General features: G+C 35.4%; 2 protein-coding genes across 2 annotated transcripts; one reads left to right on the forward strand and one right to left on the reverse strand.

Moving 5' to 3' along the window:
- Positions 1–878: 878 nt before the first annotated feature.
- LOC133321633 (uncharacterized) lies at positions 879–3,584 on the forward strand. Its single transcript, XM_061530716.1, has 3 exons — positions 879–1,142; positions 1,202–1,547; positions 3,277–3,584. The coding sequence occupies exons 1-3, from the start codon at positions 879–881 to the stop codon at positions 3,582–3,584; spliced, it is 918 nt and encodes a 305-aa protein (XP_061386700.1).
- Positions 3,585–7,297: 3,713 nt separating this feature from the next.
- LOC133321625 (translation initiation factor eIF-2B subunit beta-like) lies at positions 7,298–11,042 on the reverse strand. Its single transcript, XM_061530708.1, has 6 exons — positions 10,981–11,042; positions 10,831–10,917; positions 10,642–10,774; positions 7,908–8,231; positions 7,466–7,854; positions 7,298–7,399 (listed from the first exon to the last, which is right to left on the reverse strand). Exons 1-6 carry the CDS (start codon positions 11,037–11,039, stop codon positions 7,327–7,329), a joined length of 1,065 nt encoding a protein of 354 aa, XP_061386692.1. The 5' UTR covers positions 11,040–11,042; the 3' UTR covers positions 7,298–7,326.
- Positions 11,043–18,140: the final 7,098 nt, after the last annotated feature.

An 18,140-nucleotide genomic window follows, 5' to 3' on the forward strand; every position in this document is an offset into this window, starting at 1 on the left:
CATCGTTATCAGCTGCCTCGCTGCACAAATTGCTAATTCCGATTTAAACAAATAAGTTCGCAGTCATATTTAACGTTAAATAACCCATTACAGGGTTTATCTATTGTTAATTAGGGTAATTATAACAACAACAAAAGAGGGATATGACTTTTGTTAACCAGGGTGGATTTTTTTAAAGAATATTTTTTCCAAGGACTAACAAGGCGAGGATTTTTTTAAAGAATAATTTTTCTAAGGTCCAACACAAGGCGTGGATTTTTTAAAGAATAATTTTTCTAAGGTCCAACACAAGGCGTGGATTTTTAAAGAATAATTTTTCTAAGGTCCAACACAAGGCGTGGATTTTTAAAGAATAATTTTTCTAAGGTCCAACACAAGGCGTGGATTTTTAAAGAATAATTTTTCTAAGGTCCAACACAAGGCGTGGATTTTTAAAGAATAATTTTTCTAAGGTCCAACACAAAACGTGGATTTTTTAAAGAACAATTTTTCTAAGGTCCAACACAAGGCGTGGATTTTTAAAGAATAATTTTTCTAAGGTCCAACACAAAACGTGGATTTTTTAAAGTATAATTTTTTAGGCCCAAGAAGGTATAACATTCTTTTAAATTAAAAAAATGCATTATAATTTATCGGCCTCTCAATGGGTTAATCTTGGGAAAAATATTTATTACGAAATTATTATTATAATTTTTTATCTAAGTACGTTTGTGTGTTACTGTAAATATTACAAATATTACACCTAGAATCAACAAGACTGACAGAGATTGTCTGTGAGAGAGTGAGAGCGAGCGAACAGCAACAACAACAACACCTCGTCATTGTTGTTAAACAAATACTTCGTCAAATTGCATTGATAACGGCATTGACCGACCAACATGAGATCAAATAACATTAAAAATTTACGCCAGCTGTCGCCGGAAGAACGCAAAGAATTCCTGGAATCTTTTGATGTCATCTTTTTTGACTGCGATGGAGTTCTGTGGATGGTTACGGGTGGACCCATACCAGGAGTATTCGAAGCACTGCAACGTCTCAAAGATCAGGGAAAGCGAGTGAAATTTGTATCGAACAATAGTGTACGATCACATGCGGAATATTTGGAAAGATTTGCGAAATATGGTATGGCAAATGTCCAAGAGGTAAGGGGGAGCTAGAGAATGTGAGTCATATGTTTATCTAATTGTGAAATTTCTTTCAGGATGACATTGTCCATCCGGTCAAATCAATGATTTGGTATTTGAAACGTCACAAACCCAATGCAGTGGTGTTGCCCTTAGTCGGCAAAGCTGGCAGGGATTTATTGGTGGATGAGGGTTTCAATGTTGTTGATATGGATTTGGATACAACAACATGTGCCGCCATGGGTTATTTTGTCCTAAAACATGGCCCTCCCAAGGTGGACTATGTTCTGGCTGATGTCAATCCCTCTGCGGGTTATATACATTTGGTCAAGGCATTGGAGTATTTGAAGGATCCTCAGTGTCAGCTGTTGCTGGGAGCAATGGATGCGGTCATACCCTTGGCTGCTGGACATACAATGCCGGGTAGGTTGCAAAAACTATTCTGAAAGAAATCTACGCCTTAAGGGGCATCAAAAAATCTACGCCTCAAAAAAATGTTTAAATAATCCACGCCTTGAGGGAGTCTCATAAAATATTCATTAAAAAATCCACGCCTTGAGGGAGTCTCATAAAATATTCATTAAAAAATCCACGCCTTGAGGGAGTCTCATAAAATATTCTTTAAAAAATCCACGCCTTATAAAGGCCTGGAAATTTTTTCTTTAAAAAATCTTTGGGCCTTAAAAAATATTCTTTAAAAACTCCTTGGGCCTTAAAAAATATTCTTCAATAAATCCACGCCTCGTGTGGGCCTTAAAAAATATTTCTCTAAAAAATCCTTGGGGCTTAAAAAATATTCATTAAAAAATCCTTGGGCCTTGAAAAATATTCATTAAAAAAGCCTTGGGGTTAAAAAAATATTCTTTAATAAATCCTTGGGCCTTAAAAATATTCTTTAAAAAATCCTTGGGCCTTAAAAAATATTTAAAAATCCTTGGGCTTTAAAAAATATTTAAAAAATCCTTGGGCCTTAGAAAATATGCTTTAAAAAATTCTTGGGACTTAAAAAATATTCTTTAAAAAATCTTTAAAAAATCCACGCCTTGTTGAAGGCCTTGAAAAAATATTCTTTAAAAAAATCTTTAAAAAATCCACGCCTTGTCGAAGGCCTTGAAAAAATATTCTTTAAAAAAATCTTTAAAAAATCCACGCCTTGTTGAAGGCCTTGAAAAAATATTCTTTAAAAAAATCTTTAAAAAATCCACGCCTTGTTGAAGGCCTTGAAAAAATATTCTTTAACAAATCCACGCCATGTTGAAGGCCTTGAAAAAATATTCTTTAAAAAATCCACGCCATGTTGAAGGCCTTGAAAAAATATTCTTTAAAAAATCCACGCCATGTTGAAGGCCTTGAAAAAATATCCTTAAAAAAATCCACGCCTTGTTGAAGGCCTTGAAAAAATATTCTTTAAAAAATCCACGCCTTGTTGAAGGCCTTGAAAAAATATTCTTTAAAAAATCCACGCCTTGTTGAAGGCCTTGAAAAAATATTCTTTAAAAAATCCACGCCTTGTTGAAGGCCTTAAAAAAATATTCTTTAAAAAAATCTTTAAAAAATCCACGCCTTGTTGAAGGCCTTGAAAAAATATTCTTTAAAAAATCCACGCCTTGTTGAAGGCCTTGAAAAAATATTCTTTAAAAAAATCTTTAAAAAATCCACGCCTTGTTGAAGGCCTTGAAAAAATATTCTTTAAAAAAATCTTTAAAAAATCCACGCCTTGTTGAAGGCCTTGAAAAAATATTCTTTAAAAAAATCTTTAAAAAATCCACGCCTTGTTGAAGGCCTTGAAAAAATATTCTTTAAAAAATCCACGCCTTGTTGAAGGCCTTGAAAAAATATTCTTTAAAAAATCCACGCCTTGTTGAAGGCCTTGAAAAAATATTCTTTAAAAAATCCACGCCTTGTTGAAGGCCTTGAAAAAATATTCTTTAAAAAATCCACGCCTTGTTGAAGGCCTTGAAAAAATATTCTTTAAGAAATCCACGCTCTGAAAAAAATATTATTTAAAAAATCCACGCCTTGTTGGAGGCCTTGAAAGAATATTCTTTAAAAAATCCACCCCTTTTTGGGCCTTGAAATAAGTATTTTTTAAAAATTTCATTCTGATATGAAATTTTGAATATTTCTAAGAAATTTCTTTGATTTGTTTCAGGTTATTTAGAGTTCTATAATTTCCTCATAAAACATTCCAATAAACAACCCATTGTTTTGGGTAAACCTTCCCTGCTGTTGGCCGATATTCTCAAAGAACGTTTCGGAATAACAAAACCACAACGTTGTCTGTTTGTGGGCGATTCATTAAAAATGGATATAAATTTTGGAAAAAGTGTTGGCTTCCAGACATTATTTGTACTGAGCGGGGCCAATACCAAAGAGGATATGTTGAATACGGAGGAATGTAATCAACCGGATTATTATGCTGAGAGTGTGGGTGATTTTATGCAGTTGTTTGTGAATTAAAGAAAGGTTCCTAAAAATAATTTTAAAAATATTTTGAATAATAAATTAAAATATTTATTTAAAATTGATTTAAGTATTATTAAAATGTTTTTAGGTGAAATGGTCGTTACTATGTCATGTGATGAAGGGAGCCTACAATATGGAGAAAATTCCGAATTCAGCTTAAAAAATTTCAAGATTTTCTTTGAATTGTTTCATATTAATTTTTTGAGGTTATGTTGAAATATCCAACAATTTTTTCTTACCAATATTATTTTTAATAATTAATATTAATTTATATAAATTAATTATATAATTTCTATTTTATATATATATTATTATTTATGATGAAAAGAAAATGCACTGGCAATTCATTTTAAAATATTTTTTGAAGATTTTTAGTTTATTTTTCAATACCAAAAAAATTAATTCTTAGTTATTTCCAAACACAGTTTTGTATAAGAAATTCATTTGGAATTCCAGTAAATTATTTCATCATCACTCAGGAGAATATTTCATATCCAATTTACAACACTTTAATTAATTCACAAAAGGTTTCAAATATTTTCAATTTTGAAAAATTGTTTAGTTATATCGAAACACTTTTATATATTTAAAACCCATTTCATATCAAATTACTTTAAATTATTTTATCATCATTCTTGAAGTATTTGTTCTTCTATCTTTAAAATTTTATCAATTCCAATATTGTCCCGCCTTTTTAACGCAAAATATCCATTATTTTATTAACAGTAAATTTTAATACATTTTCTTTTTTCATTTCGATTTCGAAAAATAAAAATCCGTAAACCCGCCTTTTCAAATGTCCACAAAAGTACTGATTGCAAAAAAATGAAAATTACAACAACTGCAATGGCCAACAAAACGCGTCACAGAGCCATGGCTATGAAGAAATTTTGACATAGGAATTTGTCAGCAAAACTATTTCCAACTAATTGGATTTTAAACGTTTCATCAAATGGAATTGCAAAAAGAAAGACCAAAAATGAATACAAAACACAAAAGTATTTTAAATTGTAAAACAAAAAAGTAAAAAATACCTTAAATTCGGCCAAGTAGAACAGTTTATACCCTAAAATGTATGGTGTGCACCTTAAACCTTTCATTGGGGGAATATGAATTTATACTGAATTTGGGTTACGAACTTGAACAAGCAAAAAATGGGGCAGGCCTTTAATATGAGAGCTATTATCAAAAATGGACCCATTACAAAAATTGTCTGCAAGCAACCTTACTTACTTAACTGGCTTGTGACAGAACTTTCGTCCCATAAGCCGAGCTTAAAAAAGATTTCCAGGCGCGTCGGTCTTTTGCGCAGTTTTTCCAATTTGAAGGACCATATTCGGCAATGTTATCTTCCACTTAATCTTTCCATCTTATTCGTGACCTTCCCCTTCTGCTTGAACCATCAGATGGTTCGCTTTTATATGCCTTCTGGGGTGGGGCATCTTCATCCATTCGCACAACATGACCCCGCCAACGTAGTCGCTGCATCTCAATACGTCTAACAATGTCGATGTCCGAGAATAGCTGGTACAACTCATGTTTCATTCGACGTCGATATTCACCATCAACGCAGATCGGCCCATAGATCTTTCGGAGAATTTTTCTCTCAAACACTCCAAGAGCTGCCTCATCTGCACGTCTTGTAGAGTGTGAGTTTGGTCTGTCGGGAGGTTTCCTTGCTTTTGAGTTGAATGCTCCATAGTAGCATCTGTTGGCCATCACAATTCTTCTCCGAATTTCAAAACTGATGTCATTCATTTTGTTTATGGCGTTACCAAGGTACATAAAATCTTTGACTACCTCGAAGCTGTAGTTCTCAAGTTCCACAGTAGGACGAGTCTACTGGACGTCTTGCGCGTTGATACCATCAGCTTGGTCTTCTCGCCGTTTACTGCCAGACCCACTTTGGCAGACTCCTTCTCAACTCGTTCAAAGGTGGCTGTTTACCGCTCTCAGTGTTCGACTCATTATGTCGATGTCATCGGCGTAGGCGAGTAAGCATTAAATTCGGTTGGAAAATTCGAACTCAAGAACTCAGAATGGCAAATTGCAGCCATTTCGGTGGGAGAAAATCGGTTAAAACCATGGAAATTACGAATATTGGAGGTATATTTATAAAGGGACCAATACCTAAACATCGACTGATATCGATATTTTTGGGTAGGAAGATGTTCTACCCAATGAGAACACAAATTATCAAATTGAAGACAATTCGATTGAAAAACGAGCTTTGATATCCTCAAAATACCAAAATATGGGGTGTGGGGACACCTCAAAAAAAAAAAAAAAAAATATACACCTCAATGATAACCTAAAATTTTTAATTGGAGACAATTTGGTTCAAAAATATTACCGAAGTCCTCAAAAATCCAAAAATTCGGAGGTACCATTATATGGAGGCTATGTGCAGACATGGACCGATATGCATAATTTTTGGTAGAGAGATTCTTTACCTTGTAAGAATCCAAATTTTGGAATTACAGACAATTCGGTTGAAAAATATGACCGAAATCTTCAAATTCCGAAAATTGGGAGGTACCATTATAAGGAGGCTATATGCAGACATGGACCGATATGGACAATTTTTGGTGAGAACACCAAATATTAAATTGAAGGCAATTCCATTGAAAATATGGCCGAAATCCTCAAAAATCAGAACATTGGAGGGTGCCGTAATATGGGGGCTATACCTAAACATGGACCGATATTGATAATTTTTGCTAGGAAGATTTGCAACTCAATGAGAACCCAAAATATTAAATTGGAGACAATTCGATTCAAAAATATGACCTAAGTCCTCAAAAATCCAAAAATTGCGAGGTACCATTATATGGAGGCTATACGCAAACATGGACCGATATGGATAATATCTGGTAGAGAGATTCTCTACCTTGTGAGAACCCAAAATATGAAATTGGAGACAATTTGGTTGAAAAATAAAACCGAAATCCTCAAAAATCAGAAAATTCGAGGGTACCGTAATATGGGGGCTACAACTAAACATGGACCAATATTGATAATTTTTATTAAGAAGATTTGCACCTCAATGAGAACACAAAATATGAAATTGGAGACAATTCAGTTGAAAAATATGCACGGAATATTAAAAAATCCGAAAATTGGGAGGTACCATTACATGGAGGATATACGTAGACATGGATAGATATTATTAAGTTTTAGTAGGAAGATTTTACACCCCACGAGAACTCCAAACAGCAAATTAGAGCCATGTTTATATGATAACTTGTCCAAAATTCCGAAATATGAGGGATACCCTTATATGGGAGCTACACCAAAACCTGGACCGATGTATATCACTTTCAATTCCAAATATTCTAGGAGTAGTATCAATGTTTGTGTAAAATTTCAAAGGTCTAACTTTAATATTACGATATCTATCTCTATCGGCATAGAATTTTATTCTGATCATAAATATATTTACTTTTTGAAGTATCCATTGAATATTTCGATGTGTTTCCAAAGCAAATACAAATTTAATATACACTCTGCCTGGTGTAGAGTATGAAAAATAAAGGAAAATGTATTCCGTTGACAGTGAAAATCCACAAAGAGAAAAAGAGATTTGCATTTATCATGTTCTCGAGCATTGAAATTGTACACCTTTTTATTTTAGTTGTTTGATATAAGCATTTCTTGTACTTAGTAAAAGAAAAAATAAAAAACGGCAACAACATCGAATGAAGAACACAAACAGAGAGGGATAAGCAACTGGCAATTACATTTCATAATCATCAGGATGATAAAGTTCAGTCAACAAACGATAAACATAGGAAGGAGCATGGCCGCCACTGGAATAAACAAAAATAGGAAAATTACTTCATGCCTTTTTTCTTTTCTGTATTTTTTCCACTTACGTATTCGATATAAATAATGTCACCAATTCCGGGGGTACGTAATCAAAGATGGGACTATAGATTTTTGCACAACGTGCTGCCGATGAATCATAGGGCAACACACCCTCAGCACAACCCAGCGAATTGAAGGCATCCTGTTCGTATGAACATAAATGTACGGGTGCTAATTTGTACATGGGCGCCAAAACAATAACCGGCACTGAATAATGTTTGGCCGCCAATGCAACCGTATAGGCGCCACAGGCAGCACGCAAACCACCATTAGCCAAAACACTGTGGGTACCAATGATCACCTTGTTAACCCTAGACATCATGGCGAAAATGGCCGAATCGGGTATGACAATGATTTCGACATTGTTGCTGGCCAAGCTGGCGGCCAAGTTGTGACCCTACAACAAAAACTATTATAATTTTTTTAGATTATTTTTCAGGTACTTCTTACCCTACATGCCGGTGCACATTCGGCAATGATAATGGTCAACGATTGCCGTTTCTTTATGGCCCGTTTCAAAAAGTGTTCAACACTGCGGGTATGACCTAATGTTAGTATAACTTCCGTTGAATGTATATGCTGTTCAGCCTGGGCACATATACTTTCACAGCTGGTTTCCAATTCCGTTTCAATTTCTTCCAAATGATCGAGTAAGGCTTCTTTCAATCCATCACGTGGTACACCATAGTTTACGCATACATCACATTCGCTGGTTTGGGTAACCAATTTATGTAGGGATAACGTGGCTTGGGAATCATCGGGTAAATGGTGGACCTAAGGTAGGTAAAGGGTTATATGTATTAGTTATTACAAAAAAAAGGAGTGGATTTTTAAAATAGTTTTTTTTTTTTAACCCAACATCTATCCGACCAATAGGCTTGGATTTTTTAAATATATTTGTTCAGACCAACATCCGACCAATAGGCGTGGATTTTTTAAATAGATTTTTTCGGACCAACATCCGGCCAATAGGCGTGGATTTTTTAAATAGATTTTTTCAAACAACATCCCAGCTATGGGCGAGGATTTTTTAAATAGATTTTTTCAAACAACAACCCAGCTATGGGCGTGGATTTTTTAAATAGATTTTTTCAAACAACATCCCAGCTATGGGCGAGGATTTTTTAAATAGATTTTTTCAAACAACAACCCAGCTATGGGCGTGGATTTTTTAAATAGATTTTTTCAAACAACATCCCAGCTATGGGCGTGGATTTTTTAAATAGATTTTTTGCAGCCAACATCCGACCAATAGGCGTGGATTTTTTAAATAGATTTTTTCAGACCAACATCCGACCAATAGGCGTGGGTTTTTTAAATAGATTTTTTCAAACAACATCCCAGCTATGGGCGTGGATTTTTTAAATAGATTTTTTCAAACAACATCCCAGCTATGGGCGTGGATTTTTTAAATAGATTTTTTCAAACAACATCCCAGCTATGGGCGTGGATTTTTTAAATAGATTTTTTCAAACAACATCCCAGCTATGGGCGTAGATTTTTTAAATAGATTTTTTCAAACAACATCCCAGCTATGGGCGTAGATTTTTTAAATAGATTTTTTCAAACAACATCCCAGCTATGGGCGTAGATTTTTTAAATAGATTTTTTCAAACAACATCCCAGCTATGGGCGTAGATTTTTTAAATATATTTTTTTAACCAACATCCCAGCTATTGGTGTGAATTTTTTAAATAGATGTTTTTAACCAACATCCCAGCTAGGGGCGTGGATTTTTTAAATAGATTTTTTTAACCAACGTCCCAGCTATTGGTGTGAATTTTTTAAATAGATGTTTTTAACCAACATCCCAGCTATTGGTGTGGATTTTTAAAAAAGATCGGTCAAAACGTGACAATATTCGGGTACTGTTATATGGAACCTATCCTAAAAAGTAAACCGATATCGATAATTTTTGGTAGGGAGCTTTGCTACCGAATGGTAATTCAAAATAGTAAACTATAGCCCAGTTGGTTGAAAAAATTGCCAAAACTCCGCAAAATACCGAATAATAATAATAATGGTAGAAATATATAATATCCAAAATCCGGAATAATGAGGGCTACCCACATATTTTTTGTAGGAACATTTTCTACCCAGTAGGAACTCAAATTACCAAATTACATCCGATTCGGTAAACAAAAATTTCGAAACTCCTCAAAATATCGAATAATAAGGGGTTCCATTATATGGAGGCAATCTTAAAAAGTGAACCAAAATCAATAATTTTTGATAGGAAGATTTGGATAAAAAAATTGTCCAAACTCCCCCAAAATACCAAAAAATCGGGGGTATCGTTATATGGGGGATATCCTCAAAAGTAGACCGATATCGATAATTTTTGGCAGGGAGATTTGCTATCCAATGAGAATTCAAAATACTAAATTATAGCCAATTCGGTTACAAAACTTGCCCAAACTCTGTATAATACCGAATAATGGGAGATACTTTTATATGGAAGCCATCAAAAGTAAGGGACCAAAATCCATAATTTTTAGAGATTTCCTACCCAATAGGAATTCAAAGTCCAAATTACAGTCAATTTGGTCGAAAATGTGCTAAAAATTAACCAAATATCGAAAATTTTAGGTTATTGTTGTATGGAGACTACACCAAAACGGCGACCGTTACATCCCATTTTCAATACCAAACATCCGAGGAGTCTTAACATTGTGTGTGCAAAAATTCAAAGCTCCTTTTTAAAATATTGGGAAGTTTATCGTAATTTCTACAAATCGGCATAAAATTCTATTCTGATCAGGAGTAGTTTCTCTGGTGAATATTTCGAGGTATTGCAAATGGAATGACTAATTTGATATACACACCACCTTATTTTGGGGGGTATAAAAAGTCGGAAAATTCTACTCCATTTTTTATCTTTAAAAATAGCACAATATAACACCATGTTGCAGGTTATGGAACAGACTTAAATTCATCTACAAATAGATTACCGTGTTCAACTTGTAAATTGGGTTCCTCACAGAGTTTCATAACAAGGCAACGCTCTAATGATGAATATCAATACTTTGAAGTTCCTATGTAGTCGGATGACTAACTAAATCTGGTTATGTTCCACGTGCAGGAAATGTTGACATATTTCTTCCCGATACATTCAAGATCACCCTTTCAATGATTTAAGTTCACCTTCACATAGCAATAACAGATGTGTGTGGTTTTTACTTACCTTCGCTTGCAGCAAATCAAATTCCTCGCGTACAATTTTCAACAATCGACGTGTAACATTCGATGTAACGGTCTCTTGGGGTAATGCCGATTGCAGAATTTGGCCCTGCGTACGTATGGTTTGCATTAATTCCCTACAAGACAAATCAAAATACAATTTACTTTTCAAAAAAAATTGGATTCAACTCACTCAGCATGTTGCCACTTGGCATTTGTTATGATTTGTTTAAACAAATCCAATGTTTTTGTGGTTATATTAAATGAGCCATCAACTTTGCTGTGAATACCGAAAACAGATTATAATTATTTTATCATTAATTTCATATGTGAAATTACTTACCCCACTTTAATATCATGAATTAATTGTTGAATTTGTGGCAATGGTATTGTTTCCTTCATTGTGATTTAATATTTTTTGTATAAAAAACTGCCAAATTTTGTTAAAAAAAACAAGTTGGGAGGATGCTTTCTCGCTCACCGTCTATTGACGTGAATATCTTGTAAACAACAGCTGATTTGCTCTTTTGTACACAGTGGCATCACTGAGTGAGTGTTGTTTACAAGGCGGCCCTAATTGAATGGCGGTTGGCGGCGTATGACGTATATTAATTTTTAAAGTAACGCAGTGTTTTTAAACTTCTTTAAACCTTGTATGAGATATGTATTATTTCATTGTGAGGTAGTACTCAGAAAAAAAAATAAATACCGAATTACAGACATAAAGTTTAGATTCGCCGTCGACGCAGATCGGCCCGTAGATCTTCCGGAAAATTTTTCTGTCCAACACTGCATCATCTGCTTGCGTAAGTTCCCATGCTTCAGATCCATATAATAGCACGGGTAGTATCAGCGTCTTGTAAAGTGTGAGTTTAGTCTGGCGCGATGTGGGCTTGTTTCTAAACTGTTTACTTAGACCATAGTATTATCTTTTGGCCATCACAATCCTTCTTCGAATTTCAAAACTGAAACATTATTTTTATTTACAGCGGTACCGAGGTATATAATATCTTTAATTTTCTCGAAGCTGTTGTTCTCAAGTTACACATTTGATCCGAGTCTACTGGACGTCCTGCGCGTTCGTACCATCAGCTTGATCTTCTCGCCGTTTACTGTCAGACCCTCTTTGACAGACTCCTTCTCATTTTTTTTACCGCTCGCAATGTTCGACCCATTATATCGATGTTATCGGCGTAGGCAAGTAACATGTGTTGTTTGGTGTACAGAGTGTGATTTCTGTTCACCTTTGCGTCTCGTATGACCTTTTCCAGCAGGTTGTAAAAGGATCACACGACAAACTTCTACCTTTTCTGAATCCTCGTTCGGTTTTAAATGGATCCGATAGTCCCTTTCCGACTTTAACTGCAGACCTTGTGCCACTTAAAGTTATCCTGCATAGCCGTATTAATTTTGCAGGAATACCGAAGGCAGACATGGCTTAAACACCTCTGAACGGATAGAGCTGTCGAATGCGGCGTTATCATCGACGAATAGGTGGTATGTTTCGATGTGTTTTTCGTGGGTCTTTTCCAGGATTTGGCACAGAGTTAAAATCTGGTCAATGCTGGTTTTCCCAGGTCTGAAGCCGCATTGGTATACCGGAGTATGCTTCTGCTATCTGTTGTGTTTGCAGCTTTTCGACGACGAGAGTCCGTGTTACATTAGATCGCACCTTTGCTGCTACATTAAGACGAGTGCCAACCATGGCTACTACAAGGTAATGGTCCGAATCGATATTCGCTCCTCATATCGATCGAACGTCTAAAACACAGGATAAATGTCTTCCGTCTATCACAACATGGTCAATTTGATTTCTCGCTGCTTGATTAGAAGAAATCCAGGTGGCTTTGTGTATATCGAGATGCCTGAATCTGCTGCTAACTACCATGTTTTTTGCTGAAGCCGCATTGGTATAGTCTAATAATGTCATTGAACATTGGCTTCTGTAATCTCTTGTTGGTGCTGGGGTGTCCTTTTTACAGCCACTATTTGATACCAGGAGCTTTTCAAAACGCTCCTTCCAGATCCTCAACATGTTATCTGTATCTGTCACGAGGTTTCCATCTTCATCTCTACAGGATGATGTGCCTGCGTCAAAGATTTAGTGTTTTACTCGTGGATAAAATTTCCAGACTTCATTCTGACTCCTGTACACCTCGATTTGCTCACGCTCACGTTTTTTTGTTCTTTCTTCTTTTTATCTGAAAATACGTTTCATCTCTCTCCTTTTCTCCCGATAATTCTCCATGGCATTACGTGTTGCTACTGTCTGCAGTGTTGCCTGCGATTTTCGCCTCAGTAGCATTACGACTCTCCTGATCGTACCAAGTACAAGGAATGCATTCGTCAAGCAAGTGGGTAAGTTGAACGGAGTATGCTTCTGCTATCTGTTGTGTTTGCAGCTTTTCGACGACGAGATTCCGTGTTACATTAGATCGCACCTTTGCTGCTACTTTAAGACGAGTGCCAACCATGGCTACTACAAGGTAATGGTCCGAATCGATATTCGCTCCTCATATCGATCGAACGTCTAAAACACAGGATAAATGTCTTCCGTCTATCACAACATGGTCAATTTGATTTCTCGCTGCTTGATTAGAAGAAATCCAGGTGGCTTTGTATATATCGAGATGCTTGAATCTGCTGCTAACTACCATGTTTTTTGCTATTAGGGGGGTTTGGTTTTCTTTGCTTTTTCATAGTAGGAAGGGTTCTTCGAGTGTGGGCAACTAACCCGACGCCTCAACCCATTTTTTATAGTTCTTATAGGTGAACTCTCAGCACATTCAAAGGGTGATTAAAATAGTTACCCAGGTGAACAGCGGGGATGAAAGGGACCAAGATAAGCCTGGGTTAAAACCAATCAGAGCCGTTGCTTGGTATCTATCATCCCCTACGCCACCGGGAATTTTAAACACTGAATGAAACCAGGCAATCATATGCTGGGTCAGACACATACCAAGGAACGGATGCTTATACTGCAGATTAATCCGAAATCCAGTACAATGTAGACGTACTATAAGAAGTCCAATCTTAAGATGCTGCCTTCACAACATCTTTCCTTACGAAATTTAATAAATCCCATGCCATGTAAGCATACTATTAAGTCTATATCCTAGTATTATATATGTGGCGGTTTAAATCAAATGAAATTTGATGTATTGCCACACCACTTAAGTAAAAAGCACCGCAAAAGAAATCCAATTAGTACAAAGTACTAAAACAACCACCACCAACCAAAACAGCTGTTCAAACTGGTAAACTAAACTACTACCTTTCTGACACAACCCTGTTTCCAAACAACCCAAAGCAAAGAGAGCATTTTTTCCATACTCTCCAATTTTCCAATTTGCAAAGTTCGTAGTCGTGAAACAGTCGTCTGATAAAACAGTTGTGTCTTGTCCTGTGAAAATAAATCTGTTTGTTACAAAAAAAGAGGAAAAAAATAATAAACCCCCAATGGATATGTAAACCAAAATTCTGTTGTGCAAAAAAAATTGAAATAAAAAATTAATGTTGAAAAGAAAATATTAAATTGAAAACGCCTGAAAAAAATAAAATAAAACGCGTAACGTCTCTATACAACGAAGGAAAGGCTTTAAAAAAACATCTTAGTCGCGTCGCCCGTCATTTGTTGTTTATGTGAAAATAAAAGTTGTCTAGTTTTTGTAAAAAGAAAAACCCTTGGCCATAAAAAAGAAAAGTTCTGGAAATATAAAACCCTATTGAAAAAAGTGAAAACCAAGTTTTTAAGGTTACCGATTGAAACTGAAATATAAAGTGCCCGAAATCAACTTTATGGAAAGAAAAGCCAAAGTTGAGCGCAGATATCATTCGAAAAAAGTAAATAACAAAAATGAAATAATTATTATATTCTTATTTTCTTGTTAATTCATAACAAATGACAAGTAGTATGGACGTACGAACGCCAGAAAAAAACTTGCACCCTCTTTTGTTGGTTGGTTTTTTTTTTTGTTATTATTGTTGTCGTTATATTTGTTCTGTAACAAAACGTATTGCTGCTCTGTTTCTCCCTCTCTCTCACATAACACACATGCTGCTGTGTTTTTTTCTGCCTGATGCTCTCCAGTAGACCAATAAGCGTGGTTTTATATTTGTCGGGATTGGGATCGGTGTTGAGAGTTTCTCTCCCTTGAGAGAGTAATTAGAGTTGCGCTATTTTTAATTTTGTAACAAGCGTACTTTTTGTTCACAAAAGGTACGAATTGACATAAACGTACCAAAATAAAAATTAGATTTTTTATTGTTAGTGAATACATTTACGCTTAAATTATAACATATATTATTTACGCATATAACAGGTATAAATATTGACCAATATTTCTCGGTAATTATGATTTATTATCATTTGAAGTAGAATTTTAGGTACCTTTTCGTACTTTTTTGTTCCTATGTGTTTTGTTCCTGTGTTAATGTTTTCCAACACAATTCACAATTTACCACTGAGAGGGAGAGAAACTCTCAACACCGATCCCGATCCCGACAAATATAAAACCACGCTAACACACATACACCCGTTTAGTGGTGTTTACTCTACTCCAGGCACGGGCAGAGCATAAACAATTCTGTTCTCAGGCACTTGTCTTTGTGTGTGTGTCAATGGTTTTTCAATTGGTTCAGTTGAATGTGTGTGAGAGAATAGTGATACTTACTCTCGCGAGAGTGCACGCGTGCGGTGCTTCGCCCGACTGTGCTCTACTCTCCATTCGTTTGGTTGGTATGGTTGACAACACAGAGAGTGAACCACACCGTTGGAGAAGGAGAGTAGTGCCTGTGCGTGCGTGTGTTGCAAATATTGTGTGTGCTTTCTCTCTCTTCCCCAAATGTGATGCCGCCGTTCGCTCATTTATAGCCGTTTGCTGCTGCTGCCACTGTAATTCTCCCACCTTCTTGTCATGTTGTGTGTGACATTTCCATATTTCCTTGCTTGCTTGTTTCTGTTTTACGCTGACAACCTACCTCTAATAAAAAATGGAAAATATATTTTTGTGAATGGAAAAAAGCAAAGTGTATGGATGATAATAATCCACAACAAAAAAAGAAATTGAAAAAAAATATGACAAGGAAATTTGTGAGTGTGTGCATGTATATGTGCGGTTTGAAATAAACAACAAAACATTTATTGCTAATTCAATTAGTTTTGTATATCATCGCGTTACGGTTTGTTGTGATTCGCTGTGCTGTGTTGAAAGCCTCGTTTCTTCTTGCCCAAGCAGGAACGGTTAGACTCGGTGGTGTTTGCAAAATTGTGTTTTTGTAACAAAAAAGAAAGGAAGAAGAATACAAAAATCCCAGTGATTTGTAAAATTTTATACCAATAAAATAAGGAATAAGGTAGGCCTGTATAATTTAACGTGTGCTCCCCAAATGGATTCATGAACTCCCCAACAGGATTCATGTTTATTCTTGTTACGACTTTATGTGGAAAAAAGTAAAAGTTATTGAAATGTGTGTGTGGGTGTTTGTTTGTTACATTGTGTGCGGTGATGAAACCCAGATTTTATAGTTTTCCAAGTGTTTTTCTCCTACGTACTTGTGCCCTAGTGTTCCAAAGGAGGAAGGGGGTGGTGTTTAGTGGGTAATAAAATACCAGCCACAAAACTTGTCCGGTTTTTTTGCTGCTCGTACATGTCCGTGTGTGTGTGTTTGCATCATTTTCCCCCATTTCTTTTTAAGGCTCTCTTTCATCATGTCGGGCAGTCAGTCGGTGTTGTGTACAATTTTTGCATGCCACAGCCTCTCTTTTGCACACACACACACTCTCTCTCTCTTTCTCCCTGTGTGTGTTTTTTTTTGTTACAACACAAAACATGTTTACTCCCCTTTACAGCAGCAGTGGCTTGATTGTGCCTGCCTGGTTGCTCTGTGGTGTTTTTGTTGTTGTTTTCCCCGGTATGTTTTATTGATTTTTTTTCGTGCTCTACCGTTGCTCTTGTTACATTATCTTATTGGGATTCTTCTCATTTAGTTTGGGTTCTCATTAGAAAATCAACACAACACACATTATCATTGCATTTCACCCATTCTCATTCGTTTATTTTAGTGTTTTGTTGTTATTCTGCATTTTCTGCACTATTTTGTTTTGCTGGCTGGCTGTGTTCATTTTTGTCAACTGCCCTCATCTGGTGTTTAATAATGGTGATGCCACTACGTAGAGATATGTTGCCATTAAATAAATACGTGATTGCCTCGTTTACATGGAAGAAGAATTGAATTGTGGGAAAAAGGGTGACTTTTTTCCTAAAAGCGATACATAAATATAATGAGCTCTAATTTATAACCTTGTTCTTAGATCCTAGGGGAGTTTTATTTCGGAAAAAAAAATTTGGCCAAAGCATTTGACGGTTGTCATCAGTCAACGACTTCAAATGTCATTTGAATTGTTTGACTTAACCTAAAGTATCAAAAATGTCACTGCAACCCCGTGCATGTGTGTGAAGAAGGAGGGGCATTATTTTTTGGTTTTTTAGAAGCTTAGTGTGGTTTTATATTTGTCGGGATCGGGATCGGTGTTGAGAGTTTCTCTCTCAGTGGTAAATTGTGAATTGTGTTGGAAAACATTACCACAGGTAGGAACAAAAAAGTGCGAAAAGGTACCTAAAATTCTACTTCAAATGATAATAAATCACAATTATCGAGAAATATTGGCCAATATTTATACCAGTTATTTGCATAAATAATATATCTTATAATTTAAGCGTAAATGTATTCACGAATAATAAAAAATCTAATTTTTGTTTTGGTACGTTTATGTCAATTCGTACTTTTTGCGAACAAATAGTACGCTTGTAACAAAATTAAAAATAGCGCAACTCTAATTACTCTCTCAAGAGAGAGAAACTCTCAACACCGATCCCGATCCCGACAAATATAAAACCACACTTATCAAAATATAAATACGACTGTTGTTTTTGTCATGGATATTTTGGCGTGATTTTGAATGACTAAAATGCATTAAATTAGGAAAATAATTTATAAAATGATATGAACAATAATGCTGAATTTTTTTTCAAGTGTTTTGGGATCCAAAGCCAGGAATACGAGCCCAATGAACATGAAGAAAAAATCGAGTAGATGTTTCAAATTTTATTAAGTTCACTTCACTCATTTAATTCAAGTTCAAAATCTATTACAGAAAGAGGACCAGTGAAACCTTTGCTGGTTAAACTTATTCAAAATGCTGCTGTCTTTAAAATTAAAACTCAAATCAAAACAAACCCCCTAAAAGGCATTTTTTGAAGCATTCAAAATATGACTATTTTTCTGTACATGCGGTCAAGGAAGCGGCGGAATTGTCGTTAAAAACGATATCAAATTTCTTTATTTCTCGGGACTTCGGCGTATATATAAAGGATTACAGCAACTGTATACATTTTATATCCAGGTCTTCTGCCTGAAAGTCAAATATCCTAGACACTAGACAATACGGAAAGTCATAATGATTTATTTGATAAAAAATTTCATTATTTGAAATATATAATC

The sequence above is a fragment of the Musca vetustissima genome, unplaced genomic scaffold, assembly GCF_032173495.1.
Source record: "Musca vetustissima isolate MV318-11 ecotype Yass unplaced genomic scaffold, APGP_CSIRO_Mvet_v1 utg54033, whole genome shotgun sequence".
In the NCBI taxonomy this organism is placed as follows: domain Eukaryota; kingdom Metazoa; phylum Arthropoda; class Insecta; order Diptera; family Muscidae; genus Musca; species Musca vetustissima.